We start from the raw sequence: 24,464 nt of genomic DNA on the forward strand, positions 1-24,464 counted from the left end.
CTGAATTTCAGCCCTGCCCCGGACACTAATTCGCTGTGTTCCCTTGAGCGTGCACGTCACTTAAGTGGTCTGGGCTCCCTGATGATAACCAGCTTAGAGCTTCTAGAGCCGGACTAAGGAATTCTGTTTGCTACAGCAGCTACATGCGGCCCTTTTGAAGGACTGGAAAGATGAATATTGAAGGCCATCATGGCTCACACAAGGTTTCTCCAGGCGTGTGTGAAAGCCCACAGGATTCTTTGACGACTGATCATCGCCTCTGAGTCATCTCGAAGCCTGGTGTCCTCCTCTCCCCGCCCTCCCTTGCTCCCATCAGTCACCAGATCTTGCTGCCTTCCCCACCTCCCTCACATCTGACCCCCTTATCAGCAGCGATGGCCTCAGTGCAAACCCCAATTACTGTAAAAGCTTCTTGATGAGGCCCCCTGACACCTCTCCCCAGCGCAGGCCCTTCTACCCACGTATTTTGGTGAGTCCTTTATTTTGCAGAGAGCCGTCCCCAACAGAGCATCCCAAACGCATTTACACACATTCCAGCCGGGACCGCAGGCCCCAGGGCCGGCTCCCTCCAGCAGTTGTTCATCCTTCATGTTTGAAGAAAACCAGAGATGACGGGGAATCGGCAGAGGCTCTTCAGCCTCATCAAAGCCCGGAGCGAGACAAACGTTGGGATTAGGGACTGGAGGCGCTCCACAGCCCTGCCTCAGCCACTCCCATGGCCGCTGGGATGAACCGTGCTCTCTGGCCTGTGCTGAGGGACGTCTCCTTGTGCTCCAGGCAGACGCCTCCCTAACTCACCAACAGACCTGTGACCTGCCCCTGAGCCATGTACCAAGGTGGTTTGTGGGGTGCGGAGGGTCAGGGACAAGTGGCCCCCAAAAATGGATGAACAGCTCCCACGGGGTACTCGTCCTCCCTGCACACCCCGAGCACACTTCCCTGAGAGTTAACCCCAAAGGCCCGAGTGTGGGGTCAGGACGACCAGAGCTCAAGTCCCGCCTCAGACACTTCCCAGCTGTGTGACCCTGGCCAAGTCCCTTAACCTGTCTGTTTCACTTTTCTCACCTGTAATGTGATGGCAGCAACATGAGTGACCTCCCTCCCAGGATTACTGTGAGGATCAAATGAGATACTATCTCTAATGTGCTTTGCTATCCTGAGGGCCCTCTCTGAATTCCTTGCTCTTATGACAACCTGTGATCTGCAAACAGAAAAGTAATCAATAAGCTTACCCAGCCATCAAAATAACTAGGAAGGATCCAAGGGATTTGTAAAAGGGGATCGATGCTTCCATTTGTTTTAAAGTTAATGTTTTCCAAAGATTAACCTCATGAAAAAATACAAAATAAACATCTTTGTCCAGAAAATAAAGTGACCACTCATATTTTACACATGAAGGAGTTTTTCCTTTGGAATACCGGCAGAGAAAAATCATTGACTTATGAAATAGTCAAGCATAACTTATAACCAAATAAGAGATAGAAAGGATTGTGAGAAGTAAAATAGATACTTTACACTGAATTTAAAAGATTTTGCAAAAACAAAACTGATGCAGCCAAAATCAGAAAGAAAATAGGAGAGTGGGGAGTTAATACTAAGTTTCTTGGATAAAGGCCTCACTTCTCAAATATAGAGGGAACTGAATCAAGTGTATTAAAAAGAAAGTCATTTCCCAATTGATAAATGGTCAAATGATGTGAACAAGCAGTTTACAGGAGAAGAAATCGAAGCCATTCAATCCATAGTCATCTGAAAAAGTTCTCTAAATCACTCTTGATTTTCTGAGGTACTACCTCATGCCTATGACTGATTAATATAAAAGAAAAAAAAATAAATGTTGGGGGGACTAAGAAAAAAATTGGAAGACTAATACACTGTTAGTAGAGTTGTAAACTGTTCAAACCATTATGAAGAACAATTTGGAACTGTGCCCAAACAGTTATAAAAAACTGTTTATAAGCCTTGATACTCTTTAACCCAACATTACCACTACTAGGGCCCATTCTCCAAAGGGAACAAAGAAAAAGGGAAAGGCCCTAAACAAAAATATTTATAGTAGCTCGTTTCGTGGTGACAAAGAATTGGCAATGGAAGGAAAATGTCCTATCAACTGGGAAATGGCTGAACAAGCTGTGGTATATGATCACGACAGAATACTATTATGCTATGAGGAATAACAAACAGGATGATTTCAGAAAAACTTAGGAAGGAAGACTTAATATAACACAAAGTGAAGTGAAAGAGGCACTGCACCCAGTAATAGCAGTATCGCATGATGATCTACACTGAAAGACTTAGTGATCTTTAACAATCCAAAACAATTCCAAAGGCCTTCTGATGAAAAAAGCTATCTACTTCCAGAGAAAGAACTGATGAAGTCTGAGTATAGATTGAAGGCCATTTTTTCACTTTCTTTACTTGCTTGGTTTTTTTGCAACGTGGCTAATATGGAAATATTTTTACATGATTTCACATGCATAATTGATCTATTTCTTGTTTTTTCAAAGTTTATAAATGAAAGCAAAAAGGAGAAAATTTGAAACTCAAAAAATTTTAACTTAAAAATAAATAAATTTATTTTTAAAAGAAAATAGTTAAGTATACTGAGAGACAATTAAGTATTAGAAATCAACAAAAGGTAATATCAAAAGCATTAAAATTTGTCTTGTATTTGTCTATTTATAACAGCTTCTTTTACGTGATTTATCTCTGAGGAGAATTAGCAAACACTTACATATAATAAAATTCAAATGACTTCTTATATGGTCATGTTCCATACTAAACTTAAAGATAATCCACACCGTTACACGTTATTAAGAGTGGATCACATGTGAGCTACCACAATACCTGTTGAGAGTACAGAGACCAGAGACATATATGATCAAAGATTGACAGCTATAAGTAGTATTGGAGACTCTATAGTCTAATGCCTATACTTTAAAGCAGAGAAAATTGTGGCAAAGAAGTCCAGATGCCTTGTCCATGGTCAGTGATGCATTAGTGAGAGCCAGTAAGCAACGAAGGCAGAGTCTGAACTCTAGTCTTTAGAACCCAATGCCAGAGCCCTTCCCCTGACCATCCTGCCAAGACTTTTTAGCCATAAGGAATTGACAATCCATTAAAGGAGATCCTGCTAGTGTGGAGGTACATTTGGAAGAAAGCTCCTGGGACACCCCAAGAGCAAAGATGTGGAAGCACGTTAGAATGGGTGGGAGCTGAGGAGCACAAGGAATAAAGAAACGGAAGCGAGCACCTAGGAGCCAGCTCGCAGGGAAGCCAGCCCGCCGCCGGTCATCCCGCTAGGGATGTCTTGGGCCGGGCTTCAGCTCCGGAAGGTCAGTCCTGCTGACCCGGCCTCTGTCCCCTTCTCGAAGGCGTTTGTGCTGCGCTGCCACAAGCTCCAAAGACCTCCCGCCCTGACTCGGTGTTTCTGGCTGCCAACAAAGCCATTACACCCCGGCTTTCCTCGCCAAAGGGCAGCCCTGCAGCTTGGGTGCCAGCTTCTGCTGGAGGCGAGGAGGTGACGGGCCTGCAGGTGGGGGCCCCAGAGCCATCAGGAAGTGCGGCTCCTCCTCCTCCTCAGGAGCAAACCCTTGTGCTTTGTCCTTCTTTCAAAGCAAAAACCGTGGGGAAGATGCACCAAGAAATGGGTGCGAGTCCTCTGCCACCAAAAAGCTAATGTTGATCAGTCAGGGAGCATCCACTAAGCACTTACAATGTGCCAGATGTTGGGCTAAGCACTGGGTGGCAGGAAAAAGACAAAACCCCCTCTTTGCCTTCAAGGAGTTCACATTTAAATAACCACCTATACACAAGGCGGTGCTGTGTAGGGGAGCATTTGGTCAGGAAGGGAGCACCTGGACAGGAGGGGAGCACCTGGGCAGGAGGGGAGCACCTAGGCAGGAAGGGAGCACCTGGGCAGGAAGGGAGCACCTGGGCAGGAAGGGCCGAGGACCAGCAGAAGGCAGGCTCTGAACCGAGTCCTGAAGGAAGCAAAGGGGCAGAGGAAGAAGGAAGAGCATCCCATCCCTCTGCCGGCCTGCTTCAGAGAAGGGGAGTCCTGCACCTGGAGCAGGAAGGAGGCTGGATCCCAGGGAACACAGAGGGCACTCCAGTCCTGAAGACTTGGAAAGGGAGCAATGGACGGAGGCTTGAAGAGCTTGAAATGCCAACCACAAGATTTTATACTTGACCCTACAGGGCACAAGAGGCTCCTAGGAAGCGGGGAGGTGAATGTTAGAAAAATCCCTTTGTCTGCTGGGTATAGTTTGGAGGTGGAAGAGACTTGAGAAGGGAAAGTCGACCAGAAGGCCACTGCAATATGGGGATAACCCATGGAAAACTAGCTTAGTCTGGAAAACTCAAGAGTCCTGAGTGACTTCCCAATCTACGTAGCCAGTAGAACTAGAATCCAGATCCTCCTGCTTGTTAAGAGCAGCTGTATATGCACTGCACCACAACGCCCATATGCCAGCTTTGACAATTCTGAAACCAATCTCCCACTATGGATTCTGAATATAGATAAATTCTTTTAAAAGTTTGCATTAGTGTAAATGCATATATGTATGCATAATAGGTATGTAAATGTGTAATATATATCTGCATATATAATTTGGGGGAAATTGATGATTCTCATAAATATAAAGCTTCTTAAGTTAAAACAGCAATCAAAATTAAGAAAGTAAAAAAAAATTTGATCATTTTAAAATAATATAGCAAAGTTTCAAAAATTAAGATACTACTAAATATTACAGAATTTCTATGGGGCTAGTGATGATAAATGTAAGAAACAACTGAGCAATAACACTGTTCCCTTTTAGGGACGAAGAAGGTCACTATTATTAGCCGAGATAAGAACTGCCTGAAATTCTTTCCTCAATAACACCATTCTAAAAATAAAGTTGTTCACATACTTCAAAATAAAAACACTACTTTGCATACCCAATAATATCTTTTGCAATAGATAAGAAGAACTGAAACTAAGGTATGGTGTAACTTCTGTTACATTTGCTATTAATAATTTTAGTAAAGACTAAAACAAGAATTTATTTTTATAAGTTCATGACATTAAATCTTAATTGGGGTAGGGGGAAATTATAACACTGTATGCCATCTATGTATGCGATTTCATTATTTCTGAAAATACCATTCCAGAGATCTTATAGGGTGAATTTAATTATCTTCTTGACTCAAAAGTTATCTCAAAAGAGTTAAATGAGGATAAAATATTTTGGGCAAAAAATTACCTGAGGCTAAGGGATATTTCAATTTTCTGATAAGATAAGTGACTCCATTTCTACAAATCTTACAGAAAAGTGGGCAAGGGAACTTTGGGTCGATATAAAAAGAAATGAAATATTAACTCCTAATTATTTTCACACACACACACACACACACGTATTATATGTATGGTGAGATGAAAAACCCAAGCCAGCATCTCATTAATGAAAGTAAGGAGTAAACTGGGGCCGGGAAGGCTGGTTCCCAAGTAATAAAGTCCATCTCAATACTCTACATTCCTAGTCAACTTTCCATTACTCTTCTGTCCATGTCATCTGAGAAATGGCTAAAGGAACTGCGCAAGAAGTTTTAAAGGAGACGTGATAGCTTCCTTCAAATAATGGTAACATTGCCACAAACATCTGCTTAGCTTGGTAAAGGAAATCAAAATCAATGGATGGAAGTTAGGGGGAAGCAAATTTCACTTGAACAAAAGGAGGGAAAGTGACCTAACACCTTCCTCCAATTTTATTACTGCCCCCTCCAAAAAAATAATAATAATACTCTTTTCTCAATGAGAAATTCCATGTGGAATGGAGGTGGGTAGCGTTGTGCAGTTCTAGGGTTCATTTTTCATTTTCTTTTTGAAATTATATTACGAGGTTATTAATGTTTTGCTATTTCTGAACAAGGCTGCCCCATACAATGTCCACACCACCACAGAGCCCTTCTGACCCGGACACCAGAATTGCCACGGTGGTTGCCATGGTAATGTTGGCATTAAAGGGGAAAAATGCAAATTTTAAGGAAACTATTGATTTAGACATAAAAGGAGGGGGGAGGGGGGTCAAAAGCAGAAATCACTTTGGGGAGCTACCTTAAGAAAGCCCAAGGTGGGAATGCCCACACACTGAGAAATTCATTTCATTTTATAACTCTAATTGAAATTCCACGTATTCTACCAACTAGAAATTCAATTAAGGATTAACAAGCATGATCCTGTTAAAATGTAAATACCTTCCCAAGGGATAAAGGGCTACCTTCCCCCCTTGCTCCTAAACCAGTGCTTTCGTCCATGTTGGGGACTCCCTTCTCAGATGGAGATCGGCATCTCCTGAGAGGAGCCGGAGAGTCCCCTGGAGAGGGTAAGTCCGTGGTCCCGAGGCCAGTTTGTGTCAAGGGCTGGACTCGTACCCAGATTTTCCCAATGTCTCTCCCGGTATTCCGCCTCTCCACCACACACTCCTGTGAACTGGGCCCTCCTAATGGGAAGTTCTGAAGGGAACAGTCTAGGGCCCCAGACCTGCCTGGACACAACCATGGATCTAAAGGCAGCTCGAACCCCCATTCACTCTTATGGTCACAGGTAGTTTTCAAAGGAAGCAATCCAAGCCATCACCTGAAAAATGTTTTTGATTACAAATAGAGAAATGCAAATTAAAGCAAGTCTGAAGTTCTCTCTCATATTGCCCAAAAAGGAAAATAACAAACACCGCAGAGCTTAGAGAGAGACAGCTACATGCAGGGGCTGGTAGGGGGCATTATGAAAAGCCATCTGGTTCTATGGTCCCCAAATTACTCAACTGGTTCCTTTGACTCAATGATGGCACAGAGGGGTCTCTACTCCCAAAGAGATCAAAGAACAAGGGGAAGGTTCCCATCTACACAAACCTATTAAAACAGCTCTTTTTGTGGCCACAAAGAACCCCCTCACAAAGGAGGGTGCATGAGCATCCTAACCTCGTACTACAAGAGATGCTGAAGGGGACCGCTTCAGAGAAGCCTGGGATGACACAGAGGAAGCAGCCTGGGGAAGTGGGCCAAGCCAGAACCATTTATCTAGTACCGTAGTAAGCACAAACAGCTCTGAAAGGCCCTGATTCCAAAGACCCAGACACCAGGGACAGCTGGAGATCCCGTTTTTGGACATGGATAATTCGGGGCCGATTTTGCTTGGCTTCGTTTTTCTGGCTTTCTCATCAGCAGGAAGGAAAGGAGGAAGAAGAGAAAGCTGAGTATCATTTGAAAAAAGTCAATACACAAATAAATATGTAGCATTAGTCAACATTAGCCAGTCTCCAGGTTCCCCCACTGTTATGAGCAAAAGCTTTGTGTAGGAGGAGACGACATCGCTGCTGTCAGCTTTGGGGGAGCACTGACGTGTGACTGTGGCCTAAGGAGTCATTCTCTGCCTGTAGTTTCTGATTCTTATGGACTAACCAGTCACTCAGGCCACCTTCCTCCGCTGACAACGTGATTCTTCCAAAGCTAACACAGCGGGTGACTGATCCACGTAAGAACACTGGGGAAAATCTAATGAGAAATTTTAATCTGACAGGTTAAAAAAGACCTTTTCCTTGTAGAAAGCAGGCAAGATGTAGCTAGTCAGCAATTCATCTGAAGTCAACCATAGAATGGGACCTTTGGAATAGTCACAGCCACAATCCCATGAGAAAAGGAGGCCCACAGCTCTGCATCCCTGCTTGAAGAGCTCCAAGGAAGGAGAGACGGATCCCTCTTGGAATGATTGCTGAGTGGCTCATTCCACTTTGGGCAATTTTAATTTTTAGCAAGTTTTTCCTGAAATCAAACCTGAATTTGCTTCCTTGCAAATCTCATCTATTGTTCCTGGTCCTGGCCTATGGAGTTAAGCAGAAAAAGGCTAATTAATCCACTAGTGGAATTACCTACTATTCCCCATCTCTCCATTACCTCTATAAGAAGAAAATGATTTCAAAGACAACTAAGTTGATAGCATTACTCTCATCTTAGTCTAGAAATCTAAAAGGAAATTAAGGTCAAAAAAAGGAAATCAAGGTACTCTAGCATGACCTGTTTTTTCATCCCTTTTATTTTCAGCTCTGATTCTTTCCCTCCCACCTCCTCCTCCCCTCATTTAGAAAGAAAACCAGCCCCCCAAAAAACTCACTAAAATCCATTATAAATATCCAAGAAAACAAATTCTACTATTACATAAACATAAGTATATTATATGCTTATCCACATATATGTGCATATACACACATATATAAATTTATATTCCGAGTTTTTCATTCTCTACCTGGAGATTAAGGCAGCCTATTTTAATATGAGTCCCCTGGAATTCTGGTGAGTCCTTCTTTTAATCAGCGTTCCTCCTCTTCCAGATGTCTTTACAGTATCAGTGTTTATTATATAAATTGTTCTTCTAGCTCTGATCCTCATCAGTTCACGCATGTCTTTTCAGGTTTCTCTGAAATCATCTCATTTTTTCTTATAGCACAATAGTATTCCATCAATTCACATATCATAATGTGTTCATTATTGGGTCCCCAATTGAGGGGCACCCTTTCAGTTTATAATTCTTTGCCAACATGAAGAGAAGCTATGAAAATTTTGTACCCAAGACTCCTTCTCATCTTTCTTTGACCTTTTTGGAAGGATGGACCTCATAGATTATGCACATGGTTAAATAGCTATGTCAGGCACAATTTCAAATTGTTTTCTAGAAAGATCAGACTCACAGTTCTATCAACAATGCACAAATGTTCTCCTACCTCAAGCTTTGCTCATTTTCCTTTATTGTCAAATTTTCTACTCCAATGGTGATGTGCCACAATAGGTGTGAGGCAGCATTTCAGAGTTACTTTAATCTGCATTTCTCTAATTATTAGTGATTTAGAATATGTTTTAATGTGGCTATTGGTAACTTGGATCTTCCTCTAAAAACCACCTATTCATAATCTTTGAAAATGTATTAATTGGGGGTAATGCTAATATGTATAAATTTGAATCAGTACTCTATGTTTTGAACCTATATCTTTATCAGATTTGTGTTTGTCTTTACAATATCATTGTTACTATGTAAATCAGTTTTCTAGTTCTGCTCACTTCTGCTGCAAAGATTTATGTTTTCTTATAATTTCTTGCTTCTCTTATAATTTTAGCTGCATTGGTCTTATTTGTAGAAACGCTTTCTAATTTTATGTAATCAATGTTGTCCATTTTAACATTCTATTAACATCTCTATCCCTTGTTTGTCATAAACTTTCTCCCTGGCCATAAAGATGAAATGTAATTTCTTCTAGTACGATCTCTTATTTAATTTATTCTTTATTTTAAACATTCTTTTTTTAATTAATTTTGAATTTCAAATTCTCTCTCCCTTTAGCCTCTCCCTTTTCCATTGAGAAGACAAGCAATATGTCACTTATACATGTGAAGTCATGAAAAACAATTTTCCATATTAGCCATAAGGTAAACAACAACAACAAGAAAACAAGATAAAGTGTGTGTGTGTGTGTGTGTGTGTGTGTATGTGTGTAACTTCAGTTTGTACTCTGAATTTATCAGTTCTCTCTCTGAAGGTGAAGAATCCTTCAGAATTGTCTTGTATCTTTTTATTGATCAGAGTAGCTGTCTTTCACAGTTGATCTTCATTATAATACTTATTATTTCATACTATGATCTCCTGGTTCTGTTCACTTCAACTCTGCTTAAGTTCACACAGGTCTTTCAAGGTTTTTCTGAAACTATTCCCCTTGTCATTTCATGTAGCACAACAGTATTCCATTACAATGCTATACACAACTTTTTTAGCCATTCTCCAATTCATGGGGGAAGAGAGATATCTATAAAAGATCTATAAAAGACCAAATTTACTGCTGGGTCTTCAGAAATATAATTAATTTCCTTAGATTTACATTCCAAAAGGGGGGAAAGTTGTTGAAAAGAATCCCATTGCATTGGGTCTCCAATAGATTGCCCCTTCTGTGTTTCCCACTCTCACTTATTCTCAATCTCTCCCTGTCTACTGGCTGCTTTCCCCCTCCCCACAAACAGGTCCTTTCCATTTTCTAAAAGCATTCAATTGATTCTTCCATCTCCTAATTGTTTTTAATCTCTTCTGTTCTTTATGGCTAAATTCTTTGAAAAGGCCACCGACTACACATCTCCACTTTCCCTTCTTTCACTCTCTTTTTTTGAAAATTTCCAACCATATTCCACCAAAACTGCTCTCTTCAAAGTCACCAAGTCTCATAGTCTTTCCCCCATCACCATTCTCCTGGAGCTCTCTGCAGCCTCTGACATGGGGGAACTCTTTCCCACATGGTCCTCTCTTCCCTCTGGGGTTCTCCTGGTTCTCCTCTTACCCCTCTGATAGCTCCTCAGTGTCCCTGGCTGGATCTTTCTCCAGGCCACACCTTTAACTCCACGTGTCCCTCAGGGTTCTGTGCTAGGCCCTTTTCTTTTGTCTCTCTATACTACTTCACTGGGGGATCTCATCAGCTCCTACCTCTCTGCAGATGATTCACCTCTCTGCTGACCTTCAATCCTGCAGCTCAACTGCTTTTCAAACACCTTGAACTGGATGTCCAGTGGAAATCTTAAACAAAACAGAACTCATTATCTTTTCCCCTAAACTTTTCCTCCCTACCTTCCCATCATCCTCCCGATTTCTCAGGCTTGAAACATGAAAGTCATCTAAATTCTATACCATGTCTTAACCCTCAACCCCATATCCATTTGTTCCGAAGCCTGTCCATTTAACCTTTTCAACATCTCTCAAATACATCCCTCCTTTGAAGCAGGAAACTGGGGGAAAAATTTTTACATCCAAGGGTTCTGATAAAGATTTCTTTTTTAAAATATATAAAGAATTGACTCAAATTTGCAAAAATACAAATCATTCCCCAATGGATAAAAGTTCAAAGGATATGAACAATTTTCAGACAAAGAAATAAGAACCATTTCTAGTCATGAAAAAAATGTTCTAAATCACTATTGATTAGAGAAATGCAAATTAAGACAACTCTGAGATACCACTACACACCTCTCCGATTGGCTAAAATGACAGGAAAAGATAATGATGAATGTTGGAAGGGATATGGGAAAAGTGGGACATTAATGCATTGGAGTTGTGAAATGATCCAACCTGGAGTTAGCCCAAAGAGTTATCAAACTGTGCACACCCTTTGCCCCTTGACCCAACAATGTTTCTACTAGGTTTATATCCCAAAGAGATCCTAAAGAAGAGAAAGGGACCTATATGTGTCGAAATGTTCATGGCAGCCCTTTTCGTAGTGGCCAGAAACTGGAAGCTGAGTGGATGGCCATCAGTTGGAGAATGGCTGAATACGTTACGGTAAATGAATGTTGGAATATTATTGTTCTGTAAGAAATGAGGAGCGGGATGATTTCAGAGAGGTCTGGAGAGACTTACAGGAACTGATGCTGAGGGAAATGAGCAGAACCAGGAGATCAGTGTATAGGTGACAAGATTATACAATGATCAATTCTGATGGATGTGATTCTCTTCAGCAATGAGATGATTCGGATCAGTTCCAATAGATCTGTCTTAGAGAGAGCCATCTGCAACCAGAAAGAGGACTGTGGGACTGATTGTGGATCACAACATAGCATTTTTACCTTTTTTGTTGTTGCTCGCTTGCTTTTTGTTTTTCTCATTTTTTTCCTTTTTGATCTGATTTTTCTTGTGCAGCATGATAAATATGAAAATATGTATAGAATTGCACAAGTTTAACATATATTACTTGCTGTCTGGAAGGAGGTAGAGAGAAGGGAGGAAGAAGAGTTTAGAACATGGGTTTTTGCAGGAGTGAATGTTGAATGTGAAATCTCTCAGACTGGGCCTTTTCTCTGGCTGTCTCCCATGCCCGGAATTCTCCCCCTCCTCACCTCCACCTGCTGGCTTCCCTGGTTTCCTGTAAGTCCCAGCACAAGCCCTATCTTCTATGGGGGAAGAAGAGGGGCAGCCAGGTGGCCCAGAGCACTGACCCTACAATCAGAAGGCTCCCAGTTCAAATCCATGATCTATGGAAGCCGTTCCCAATCCCTTTTGATCCTAGAGTTGCCCCTTCCCTTACTATTTCCTATCTAGCCTGTATTAAATTCATTTATACACATTTGTTGGACTATCTCCTCGCCTCCAACACATTATTAGCTCCTTGAGAGCAGGCCCTGTCTTTGATTTCTTTTTCTATCCTAAGTGGCCCGCACATTGCCTAGCACAGAATAGGAACTTAACAAACATTTGTTGATTCACCAAAAAATTCCAGTTTGATCTCTTTGATTTACCCCATGTCCTATTTCTTTAACCTCCAACAAATAAAAACTAAGTAAGAGAATTTATTATAGGTTTATGAGCATCTCCTGGAGACGTGAATTGTTTGTAGCATGGGTAATTTTTTTCTATAAATTAGAGAGAAAATTAGGAAATAGCATTTCTGTGATATGAATCCTAAGTATTTGCTGAGCATCCAAATTTCTTAGAATCTTAAGACTGAGGCCCAACTGAATGTGGAAATGAAAGCATATTTTAAAGAATGGACTTTTAAGGCACCTCCCTCCCTTTTTTGCAGAGATAAGAAGCCGTGAATATGAAATACTACTGATGTCAGACTTTTTCAGGGGGTGTTTTCAAAGTTATATTTACTGAACTTATTTTATTTTCCTCTTTTTTTATCTTGTTATGAAAAAATGATCTCTAGAAAGTGGGAAAAGAAGCACCAGGAAAAGTCAGTCAATTTGTATTTATTAATTGCTTAAGGGCTGGGGATAAAAATAAGGGCCAGAGGCAGTCCCTGCTCTCAAAGAACACACAATCTAGTTAGGGAGATAATAGGAAAATAGACATGTACAAAGTCTATACAAGATAAACTGAAGGAAATCCTCAGAAAAGGCCCCAGGATTCATGGAGAATGCCAAAGAATACTGCAGAAGGTGGGATTTGGGGTGAGACTTGAAGGAAGCCAAGAAGGCAGGAAGCAGAGGGGAGGATTGTAGGCATGAGGGACAGTCGAAGAAATGCCCAGAATCCGGGGAAGAAACGCCTTGTGGGAGTGTTCGCATCCCTGGAGCATGTGCAGCCAGGTGTGAGACGTCAGGGCAGGTAGAAGGGGCCTGGTTACGTAGGATTAAAAGCCAGGGAATTTTCTGTTCAGTCCTAGAGGGTGAGGAAGCCACAACAGCACTGCAGACAGCCGGGGTAACGTGGTCAGACAATCTTTTAGCAAGATTGGTTGGACGGCTGAGAGGGAGAGAGCTGAGGTCATGAGAGGTCCAGGCAGAGGGCCTGAGGGTCTGCACCAGGGTAGTGGGAGGGTGCAGAGGAGAGAAAGGAGAGGTACAGGAGAAGCCTTAAAAAGGTGGGAAGAAATAGCCACTGATCAGAGATGAAGGGGGAAAGGAAGTGTTGGGAAGGACACCCCCAGACTGAGCCCAGGGGAGGTAAAAGATATCAATAAAAATGTGTTTTTGAAATGTCTTAATTCTATTTTTGATATGGCAAATGTAACGTACTTTCAAGTCTCTGTAAAATATTCCTATACAAAGGCAGATCGAGCCCCGATAAGATGCTCTATCTGGGCCCAGGGAGGAGTCTCCATGCCCAGTGCTGGCCCCGGTCACGGAGGTCTGACCTCCATCCTGCTTTATAGGTGCGCTAGCGGTCACTCACCCTCTCTGCCCCATGTCCTTTCCTCCCAAAGAGAAAAGTGGCTGCGGGGCTGCTGCCCAACGTGCTCCCCGGTCCCCCCACAGTGGCCCCGTCCCGATGCCCCTCCGCCCTGTGGAACCTGCCTCCAGGCTTTGGCTCCCCACTACACGGGCCCACGGTTCATGGGCTATCCTGGGCCTCCTTGGCTCTTTTTCTCCCACGCAGGGCTCGATACCTGGGACTTTACTGGAAAGTTCTGTCTCGGCCCATGCAGGCCTCTCCTGTCCGACTGGCCATTACCGTCCCTTGCGTCCTCACCATGGGGCCCTCCTCGCTTGCTCCATCCCTGGAGGGAGGAGAGGAGCGTTCCAACGACCACCTGCCCCCCAAAAGCGGGCCTTCTGACTGCCCGTACTCTCTTCCCATCATAGATCACAATCCGAGGGCGGCTCACACTCCTGTCCTCTGTATTCTGTGACCCGGTTTTCTCCCACCCACCAGGGCACTTCTCTCCGGTATTTAATTTTTCTAATTTAACGTTTCTAAGGGAACCGCTGCCCATGTCTCCCTGCCAGGCGGCAGCACCAGTGAAACGCTGCCACCAAAATCAGGTTTTTGATTTCTTGGGAAGTTTGGGTCGTTAAAGAAGGTTTGTGATTTCCTAAAGTCAATCCAGCACTTTCCTCTTCCCTTTCCACTCCGGATCCAAACTTTCATCCATTTGTAACAATCCCATGACTGCCACTGACACACATCTCTGTCAACAGGTCATCCTTCCAATGCGTGTCGAAATCTGGGCAAGAATCACATTCTCCTCACTTTATATTTCTTGCAAAAATGGCCAGGTCAGACTCTTTGGAGTGATTTCAGAATTCTTCCAGGAGACTCAGCAATGTGCTGTGACTTGAAGTAATCAGCATAATATCATCTGTACACAAGAGTCCCTGGAGAACCGGGAATCCCTCTTCAAGCTGGACTCTGGACTGGGTCTCGATCCCAGGGAAGATAACGTAGGCGAGCACGCTTCTCCCTTATTTGTGTCTCACCTAATATTCATACTCAAAGGGTCTTTGTGACTGGAAGATACCTTTGGAAAAGAGTTCTTAAGGCGAGGTTTTCTCCAAACAAATTAAACAACCCTTTTTTCCCATAATCAAGAAACAAAACAATCGAATTTTATATTACCCTTCAGTGCCCTAAATATAGTGCATTGCTGGACACTGATGATAAAAGTCTGCTTGTTCCTGACCACAAACACCTGCATCCAGAATGCTCTCAATTCACCTATACATATGTTGTAGCGATTGAAAGAATAGGCATTGAAATCTCTAAGTACTGATATTCCTTCAATATTAAGCAAGTCTGAGGCTTTTTTCAACGCCTTTAACACTTTCACCTCCTTCTGGATCTTTGTATATCATTTCTGGGGCATCAGTGCATCCTCCCAGATGCCTATAAGCACATCTTCCATTGGGCTTCTCTTCCTCTTTGTTCCTCCATTAACACAACCAGGGCTACAATGCTAGGCTCCAAGCAGGGACTTCCAATGTCCATAATAAATCCTTTACTTTCTTCTCGCCTCTCAGTTGTCCTTTCTCCATTTTTATGGTTAAACGTCCCTGGGATGAATTTACTTAGTTTGATATCTTGCCAGGTTTTCTTTAAACTGGTTTTACCTTGCCCTGTTTCTCTCTGTTTTAAAAGGACAATGCTCATATTCATTCTTTGTAACATTTTATAAGCAAGTTAATATCCTTATCTGGTTTTTCTTTTGGCACCTACCTGCCTCTATTTTGCAAACAAGTCAGATGTTTCTGGACTAAAGCACTTTCTTGGCTCTCGGACCATCGTTGTTGTGGCAATTAACTTATATTACTTAAATCTTTAGATAAAGCTATTTTCTTCCCTGTTGATGTCATACCTGTTATCCATTTCCCACTTCTGATGATCAATCATCTGTTTATATAGGTCACGGTTACTATACAACAGATCTTTTTCCCATCAGTCATCTTTTTTGATTTTTATTGATTTTGATCTTAGGTCTGACAAGATAGGGTTCCAAGACAGATTACTGAGTCAGGGATAAGTCTTTTCCTGTACACTAAATTGTAATTTGTTTCATTTTTTCTGGTGCTACTTGGGGCTCACTCAAATCCAGCACCTAACAGTTATTTTTTGAAGAAAATGTTTGAGGCAGCTAGGTAGCTAAGTGCATAGAGCACCAGCCTTTAAATCAAGAGACACAACACCAAGACATACCTAACCCCAATTGCCTCAGCAAAAAAAAGAAAAAAGAAAAAAAGAAAATGTTCATGATATAAAGCAGCCTCGAATCTGTGACTTCTTTCCTCCCTTCTTCCTGAACCATGATTTCCCACGTATTTTTCCCATTCTCACCTTTTCCCACAATGTAATTTGGGGGATCTTGGTAGGTTCTTGTTAAAATTTGTCTACCTCTTCCCCCTCAGCAAATGATGTTCATGTAGAAACTGCTATGATTTTGATAGTAATCATTTGAGAAATTCCAGTCATTGATATCACAATGAACGTCAAGCTTCTGCTTGAAAACTCTCCTCGAATGAGGAGAAACTGGCTAGCCCAAGTTATTCACGTTAGAAAATTCTGAATTGTTAGGAAACGTATTCCTTATAGCAAGATACAATTTCTTTCTGTATTTCCCACTTGTTGGACCAGGCAAGACAATTGCAATCCCTCTTCTACCTTGACAGCCCTTCACATAATCAATGGCCATTTTCATGTCCCCATGAAGTGCTCTCTTCACCAGCATAAATCATCCCACTTGCCTCAACCAATTCTTATATAAAAAAAACACAAGGCCTCTCACTAACCTTGCTGCTTTCCCCTCCACATTTCAGCTTATCAAAATCCTCCCTAAAATGTGTACTCTGAGCTGAGCATAATATGACAGATGTGGTTTGCCCGGGACAGGGTGTAACAGAACTACCTCTCATCTTCCTAATTCCCACCTCATTAGTTTTCTTGGCTACCATATCACCCTATTAACACTGTTGACATATTGAATCTGAAGTCAACTGATCAATAAACATTTATTAAACACCTACTATGTGCCAGATACTAAGAAAATAAAATATTTTTTTTTAAAAATGAAAAATCCTCTCAAAGATTCTGTCAGGGGAGCTATGTAATTATAAAACTAGTTCCAGAATGAATATCTTCAGAAGAGAAATAAATGCAAGACAGAGATTATTTAGCAAGGTAGGGAACTAGCAGTTGGAGAAACCAGAAAAGAAGAATTTTGTGAGATGGAGGGAGGGAAGAAGGGCGTTCCAGGCAAACAGAATGTCCAATACAAAGGCTTGGAGACAGGAGATGGACACCATGTTTTAGGAAAAGAGATGGCAGTTTAACACAACAAATGTGTGTAAAGAAGTAATGCATGTGAGTGAAAAGATCAAATGGGCCTTTAGAAGCCAAACTAAAGTGTTCATGTTTTCTTATAGAGGTAAAAACGAGTCAGTGGGATTTATGGATTTACAGTCAGAGATGCACTTAATCCTGCAATGTGGAGGGCCAAAGGGAGACCAATGAGGAAGATGCTGCAATCATCCCATGAAAGGCAATAAGGGCCTGAACAAGAAGCTGGATAAACAGAAAGAAGTCAGAGAGAAGAGACGCTGTGAAGGTAGAAACAACAAAGTTTGTCACTGAGGCAGTTATGTGGACTAAGGAAGAAGGCGGTTCTGGGAGTAAGCCCTGGTTACAAACCAGGGAAGCGGGAAGAAAGGAGGTATCCAGGGTAAAATAGCCAAATTTGGAAGGGGAAGAAGAGGAGAATATTGAACTCTTGGGGACAGGGAGAGTTTTTCGGGATCAGTGAGGAAGCTGTTGATGCAAGACTTCAGAGAGAAGAAAGATGGCACTGGCATCTGCACAGAAATAATCAACTCCTGCAAGCTCATGAGGTCAGCAAGAGAAGAGAGAGGAAAGAGAGGAGGGTTTAAGCTAGAGAAACTTGAAGCTCTTCCTTCAAAACGCCCAGGTCTTATTTCAGACAAACTGTCATCTGGCCGAGTCTACCCCGCAATGAATCCTTGGGGCAAAACAATCTACACAAGATGGCACAGATATTCCTAATGAATTTCAATTAATTAGATTTGAGACCTGACTTTTGTTTTCCAGCCTCCTGAAGTATTCAAGCCTGCAGATGAGATGAATGTGATATTTTTCATTAATCCATGTCATTGATAAAAAGGGGGGAAGGGGAGACCAAACAGATCCCCGAGACCCACAAAGGCCTCAAAATGAAGGAGACAGGAATAACTATTCTTGAGTTACCTGACCAACCCAAATTCCAAATTCATCCAACTATCCTATTGTCTAACCCACGATTTCCCTCTTTTCCTCAAGAACAACAAATGGGGGGGAAGGGGGCAGTTAAATGGTGCAGTAAATAGAGTTCCAGCCCTGAAGTCAGGAGGCCCTGAGTTCAAATTTGGTCTCAGACACTTAACACTTCCTACCTGTGTGACCCTGAGCAAATCACTTAACCCCAACTACCTCAGCCAAAAAAAAAAAAAAAAAAAAACAGGTGGACCTTGTTAATACCTTTAGTTACAGGTGAAGAAAATAAGGTCCACAAAGTAAAGTTAATGATTCATAAGTGGAAGATCCAGGATTTCAAATCAGACCTTCTGATTACATGACCAAGGCTCCTTCCACTATACTAATTAAAACTATTCCCATAAGGAACAATGAACTACAAAGCTACTTTTCTTTCAAGTCATTTGTGCTTTTTAGACTAATAAATGAGATTTCCATTTTCATTTTCTAATTACTTAGTAAGTTTTTCTTCTGATTTCTAAAACTATATAATGTTACTAAATCAATTTACTTTTTAGAAATCATAGAATTTCAACTTAATTTCTATTCAAGGATTGAATATAAGATAATATAACAATTAAAATACAAGCATCGAGATACTTTATATTCCATAAAAGATGAGAATTAAATTTAGAACTGGGAAAAAAAACGTAAAAGAATACAGTAATACTGACTTCCATGTATCTTCTTCGTCATATAGCATTAAATCACCCACCATCCAACCTTTGAACAGAAATTAGGTTAAAATTCTACAAGGTCTAGAATCTGAATGATTCAAAAAGATCCTGTGTTTTTATTTCCTTTCCTGATGAAATGATTAACCTAAATGTTGAGCTAAGAGCTGTATCCAGTAAGCAAACAACCAAACAGATCCTAACCTTGGTTCAGAAATGACCCTATTTGGCAAAAATCCTTCACGGTCTGGCATGGGAATTTCTCAAAAAATACACTCTTTATAGGAGAAGCACTCTCCATGAAGTGAGCTTTTCATAAAACCACATAGTTTATGTTAGACGCAGATCTTTTTAAAGTCAGAAATTCAAATTTATTAGGAATATGTACAATAATTTAAATGGTCCTTTGCCCCTGGATTAATTAGCCTAAATGGCTTTTCATTTGACCATCAGGTGCTTGATTAAAACAAAATAAAGGAGCTTTTTTTTTTTACACAAAGTGAAAAGCTATAAAATTAAGACACCAGTCTGAGTCACAAACCTCTAGGTGTCAAGCATTACCCCTTCCAGGGCCTAGCTAGCACAGTAACATTTTATAAATAATATTAATTCACATTCATATAGCACTTTAAAATGTTGACATTCCAATAATTTTGTGAGGGATTGGAGAATTCCAGAAACTCAGTGGTGAAAGACATTTCAGCAGCCACCTAGGCCTATCCTCTGTGGATTAGCTCTAGGTGACTCTGGCTGCCCTGAATCTCACTTCTTTCCCCATTCAACTGGAAGTTCTTTGAGAGTCTTTGTGCCCCTTTTTTGTATCCAAAAAGCTTAGCACAGTGCCTGATACCCAGTAAGGTATTATTAAATCCTCAGTGACTGACACCAAAAAACTGTTTCCTACCTCATGGCCAAAAAGTGATTGCCTTTGGGGCTCGAGTACATCTGATGAGAGATACTTCAAACAAGTCAGCCCACGACAAAACCTCAGTTATTTAGAGGAAGCTACTTCATTTCTGAGCCTGTCAATGACATACCTATAATAACGTAGCTAGTAAATAGGTGGAATCAGGGCTCCTGACAACAAACTTGTCAGACTCCTGACAGAAAACATGCAAGAAAATGAAGCTATATATTATATGTAGAACTTTAATGATATACATATGTATATATATATATATATATGTGCATATATAATCACAGATATGAATGTACATTATATCTATATGTATATATTAATATAATTTTATTCTATGTATCTATATTATCTATTAATATATCAATGTGTTTACATGTAAATCTGTCACATTAAATCTATAATATGTATTAAAACTATGATAAATATATCTATGAATATTAAATCTGTAATGGTATATATCACATATATTTAAGAAGGGTCCTTTTTTAAGGAACTGATCAAACAGAAAATCTGGGTCCTGATCCTGGTTCCCTCACTTAGTTGGTGTTTGAACCTTTAAGGCTCAGCTTCCTGGTCAATAAAACAGGTATAATAACAGTTGTGCAATATGCTTGTCAGCCTTATCAGAAGGATTAAATAATAGTGTTCATTTAAAAAAACCCTTTCTCTATATATATAATTACAAACTTTTTATAACATAACTGCCCAAGGCTGGGTCTTGGAGCAGGGCAAAGTAGGGGTTTGACCAAGAATGGAATTGGGGAAGAAGGAGAGATTTATTCTACTTTTTGAATGTATATTTTTTCATGCCAAGAGGTTCGGTCCTCCATGGCCCAAGAGTACTAATGCAGTCCTTGAAGACATGGTGTTCCAACCTCACCTCCAGGGTCCGGCTCTGTCCTCCCAATCTGTCTACACTCCCCATCTGTCTACACTCCCCATCTGTCTTTACTACCCATCTGTCCCCACTCATCACAATGCTTTCAAAAGTAACCTAAGATTACATAGTACCTAGAAATCAATGCTCCCCCATGCCAGAAATGAGGAAGGAAACACCACCTGCTGATCTTGGCCATAATTCCATGCACAAGGGCTTGCACATTCCTCCCATATACTGAACCTGAAAGTAAGAATAACTCTGACATATTGATACAGGAATTAGGGCTGGAGAAGAGGCTTCAAAGGAATCTCCAGATTGCCTACCCCCTCCTGGAAAAAATAATCCACCTTTGAAAAATCTGCGTCCAGCAGTTCGAATCAGAATGAAACTTTAACCAGCTGGCTCTAGAAGTGGTTCAATGTACAATTAACAGGAGCAGCCGATCAATATTCTCTGCGACGATGATTAACTGGAAAGGACAGAAAGGATTCTGGGGCCGCTTCCCAGAATTCCGGAGTCCCCTCTGGGTAACTGATCCCCCACTCGTTGAATCCCAAGACTGGGGACTCTCAGAGATAGCAGTCACAGGATGCAGGATGGGAACTCTGCCTCTCCGACGGCCAGACTCAGGCCTGCCCTTCGGAGTCACAAAGCAGGGCCCGAGGGAGCCGCCTCATCTTACATCCCAAGGAGGGAAAGCCCAGAGCGGCAAAGTGACCTGTCAAAGGCGGCAGAGGAAGCAGTTCCGGCGGCAGCCCAGGCCTCCCGATGCCCAGTCACTGCCCTTCCCATGAAAACCACGCTGCCTCTCAAAGGGCAGCCAGACTCTTCCAGCAAACTGCTTGCCCCTGCCCCCTCCCCACCACTTACGGAGCTCCAGAATTCCTTTGCCATCTGCATTAGCTAAAACTTTGCAACATTTAAAGTAACTTCAGAGATCCTTCATTTCCACCCTCATACATCCCATATGACTCCACTAAAAACCTCTGGTGAAAGGTGAGTGGGTCTGTGGAGTGCTGAACAGCTGGCTTCCCAAAGTAAAAAAATGCCCACATGATACACTTTTGGGTTGAGAATTCATCACCTTGAGCCCAGCACGCTCCGTTTGGGGTCCGCTTTTTGTGGAGCTGAAGTTTACTTCCCTGCACCTCCCATTGCTGCTTTACTGCTGGCTCAGGCAGAATAAATCAAAATCCTCCTGGGGGACACAGCCCTTAGGCCTCAGCCAGCTAGCTCTCTCAGCCCTGAATGTTCCTTCCCTGCCAGGGATGGAACCGTGCAGGCCGAGCTCTGGGACCGGCCAGAGGGAGGCTGCCCCTCGGCTCCGGAATAACGTTCTCTCCTCGGGGGCCAGCGACCCTCAGAGCTAGTCTGGTGTGAGCTCCAACCTTCCCCTCACTCACCAAGCTTTACCCCGCCCTGCACAAAATTACGCGGTGTTGACCGTGTGCATTTTATGTTTGTATGTGTGTATGTACGCACATAGATTGCATTTCCCCTCCTATAAAATAGAAAATTTATGAGAACAAAGAGCTGCTTTTTGATTTTGTATTCCCAGGCCCTGTTCTTGACTTGCCCACAGCAGGTGCTTAATAAATGCAATGAGGATGAAGGAGCTTGGGGGGGGGGGGGGGGAGACTTAGAGCTGTGTAAGATTATGTTGTTTTAATGCCCCTATCATACTCTGATAAGAATAATGAGCATTTTTTTAATTTTAATGCGAAAAGTGGTTTCCACAAACCATCTCCTTTGACTTAGAGACCACTCTGTGAACTGGATCACCACCTTCATTTTACAGAAGAGGAAACTATGGCTCAAAGCGATGGATTTGCTCATTTTAATCCAGCGAAGAAGTGTCCGAAGTAGGATGTAAACTCCAAGCTGCTCCTTAAACCTACCAGGAGTAACTCAGCCATGGCCCAGGGGCAGGTTCGAGCCCAAAGAGTACAATGTGGCGCGGCCAGCAGCGAAACTTTAGCGCCGGGCCACAGCCCTCTCCCCCACCCGAGTGACAAGCATTTCTCATCCCCTCACAGGCTGAAGGCGGGGGCAAGTGCCCAAGCGGGAGCCTTCCAGGGCGGGCCTAGGGTCCCACAGGACCAGAGCAAGGCGACCCCGGCCCCAGGGGGTGGGGTCTCCGACAGCCCGAGGACCGCTCCCTCCTTTTCCGGGGGGCAGAGTAAGGAAGTGCCCTCTGCTTCCGAACCCAGGATCACAAACGGCAGTGCCCAGGCCCACAAGGGAATGAGGAGGGGCTCATTGCGCTCCCCCAAGCCCCACCCTCCAGGGAGGCAGAGGACACCAAGTCCCAAGGGAGCCAAGCCCCGCTCAAGGTCACGAAGGTAGCGAGAGGCAGGACTGGGAGAGCGCCAACCCCAGACAGGTGTGGGAGGGGCGGGGAGGCCCGAGTGGCCACGCCCAGGACACACCCCCTCGGCCGAAGGGAGACGCGCTCCCGGCTCCCCCTTCCCATGACAGCGGGGTGTGGGAGGGGCGCGAAGGTGTCCCCCTAACCCTAAGGGAGAGACGCCCCCACCTCCTCCCCAAGACTGGCGGACAGGGAGAGGGGCGCAGTTGCCTTTCCCGCCCCTTGCCCCTCTCCGCCTCGGCCTTGGGGGAGGGACGGCCCCACCTCTCCCCCCCCCACAGGTGTATGTTGGGAGGGGCGCACAGGTAACCCCCCCACCTGACCGGCTCCGCTTCAGCTCTGGGGGAGAGACGCCCCACTTCTTCCTCCCCCCAACGAGTGTTTATTGGGAGGGACGCGCAGGTGCCTCCCCCGCCCCCTGCCGGGCCCCGCCTCGGCACTGGGGGAGAGACGTCCCCTCTTCGCCCCTCCCCTCCCCTTTCCCTCCTCCCCTTCCTCCGCCCCCCCGACAGGTGTAGGTCGGGAGGGGCGCCCAGGCACCCCAGCCCCGCTCCCTGCCTCGGCCCTGGGGGAGGGGACGCCCCCCTACCCCCCGCCATGGCGCGCCCCCACTCAACTCTTCACTTTGCCGAAGGTGCCGACCCCCAGCGTGTCGCCCAGCACATAGTGGCCGATCTTCACGCGCCCGTCGTGCTTCAGCTTCTCCGCCATCGTCCGCCGAGCCGGGCCCCTCCTCCGCACCGCCGAGCCCCAGCCGCCGCCGCCGCCGCCGAAGCCGAAGCCGCCGCCGAAGCCCCGGCGGAGCTGCCTCCAGTCGCTGCCGCCGCCGCCGGGCTGCTGTCTAGCTGTCTACCCACAGTGCCGCGGGAGCCGGAGGGGGGAGGGGGAGAAGAGGGGAGAGGGGCGAGGAACCCCGAGGGGAGGGGCCTGCGCGAGGGAGTGAGGGAGCGAGAGCCGGGCGCCGGGAGGGAGGGGGGAGCGCGAACTGTCAGGAGGAGGGAGGGAGCGCGCGCGAGCACAGCGGCAGGCAGGGAGCGCGGAGGGGAGGGGCAGAGGTGAGGGATACCAAAATAATCGATAAATAACAAAAGGGATTGGCGGCTTCCCCTGGCACAGAGGGCAGGAAAACCCGGCCGGGGCTGCTCGGCCGGGCCGCAAGGATTTTTTTTAAACTCCCAACTCTGCCACCTCCCGCCCAGGGTCCCGCGTGAAGCCAGTTGGGGCAGAAGCCTCCGCAGCCTGTCCCATTCGCCGGGAGCCGCTCGAAACCTAGCCGCTTACGGAAGGCTGGGGCTTGTTGCTAATGACCGCGGGGGGATGACAGCGCCGTCCTCCCTGCTCCTCCGTCCCCGGAGCTTGCGAGGGAAGGGGCAGTGCCGGCAGCTACAGGGGCGGCAGGGATAACGCGACGTTCTGGGTGCCCTGAGGCTGAGTCGGGCGCCGGCAGTCTGTGGGGGGCCTTGATGCCTTTCTGCAGGGGGCCCGGGACTCGCTGCCGGGTTAGGCTGTCACAGGTTGGACTCCCTCGCATGTGCTAGTGAGGAAGAATGGGCTGGGACCGGGGGCCGTGGTAAAGCAGCCACTGAGGGAGACACAGACGCGTT

At 44.2% G+C, this 24,464-nt stretch overlaps 1 protein-coding gene across 1 annotated transcript in view; it reads right to left on the minus strand.

Annotated features, from left to right (window-relative positions):
* The window catches only part of PRKAA2 (protein kinase AMP-activated catalytic subunit alpha 2), a 60,037-nt gene extending 36,386 nt beyond the window's left edge, over nucleotides 1-23,651 (minus strand). The window contains exon 1 of the mRNA XM_051999597.1: nucleotides 23,478-23,651. Within this exon, the coding sequence (XP_051855557.1) occupies nucleotides 23,478-23,571 (94 nt within the window). The 5' untranslated portion in view covers nucleotides 23,572-23,651. The remainder of the gene's footprint in view (nucleotides 1-23,477) is intronic.
* Nucleotides 23,652-24,464: the final 813 nt, after the last annotated feature.

This window comes from Antechinus flavipes, chromosome 4 (assembly GCF_016432865.1).
Source record: "Antechinus flavipes isolate AdamAnt ecotype Samford, QLD, Australia chromosome 4, AdamAnt_v2, whole genome shotgun sequence".
In the NCBI taxonomy this organism is placed as follows: Eukaryota; Metazoa; Chordata; class Mammalia; order Dasyuromorphia; family Dasyuridae; genus Antechinus; species Antechinus flavipes.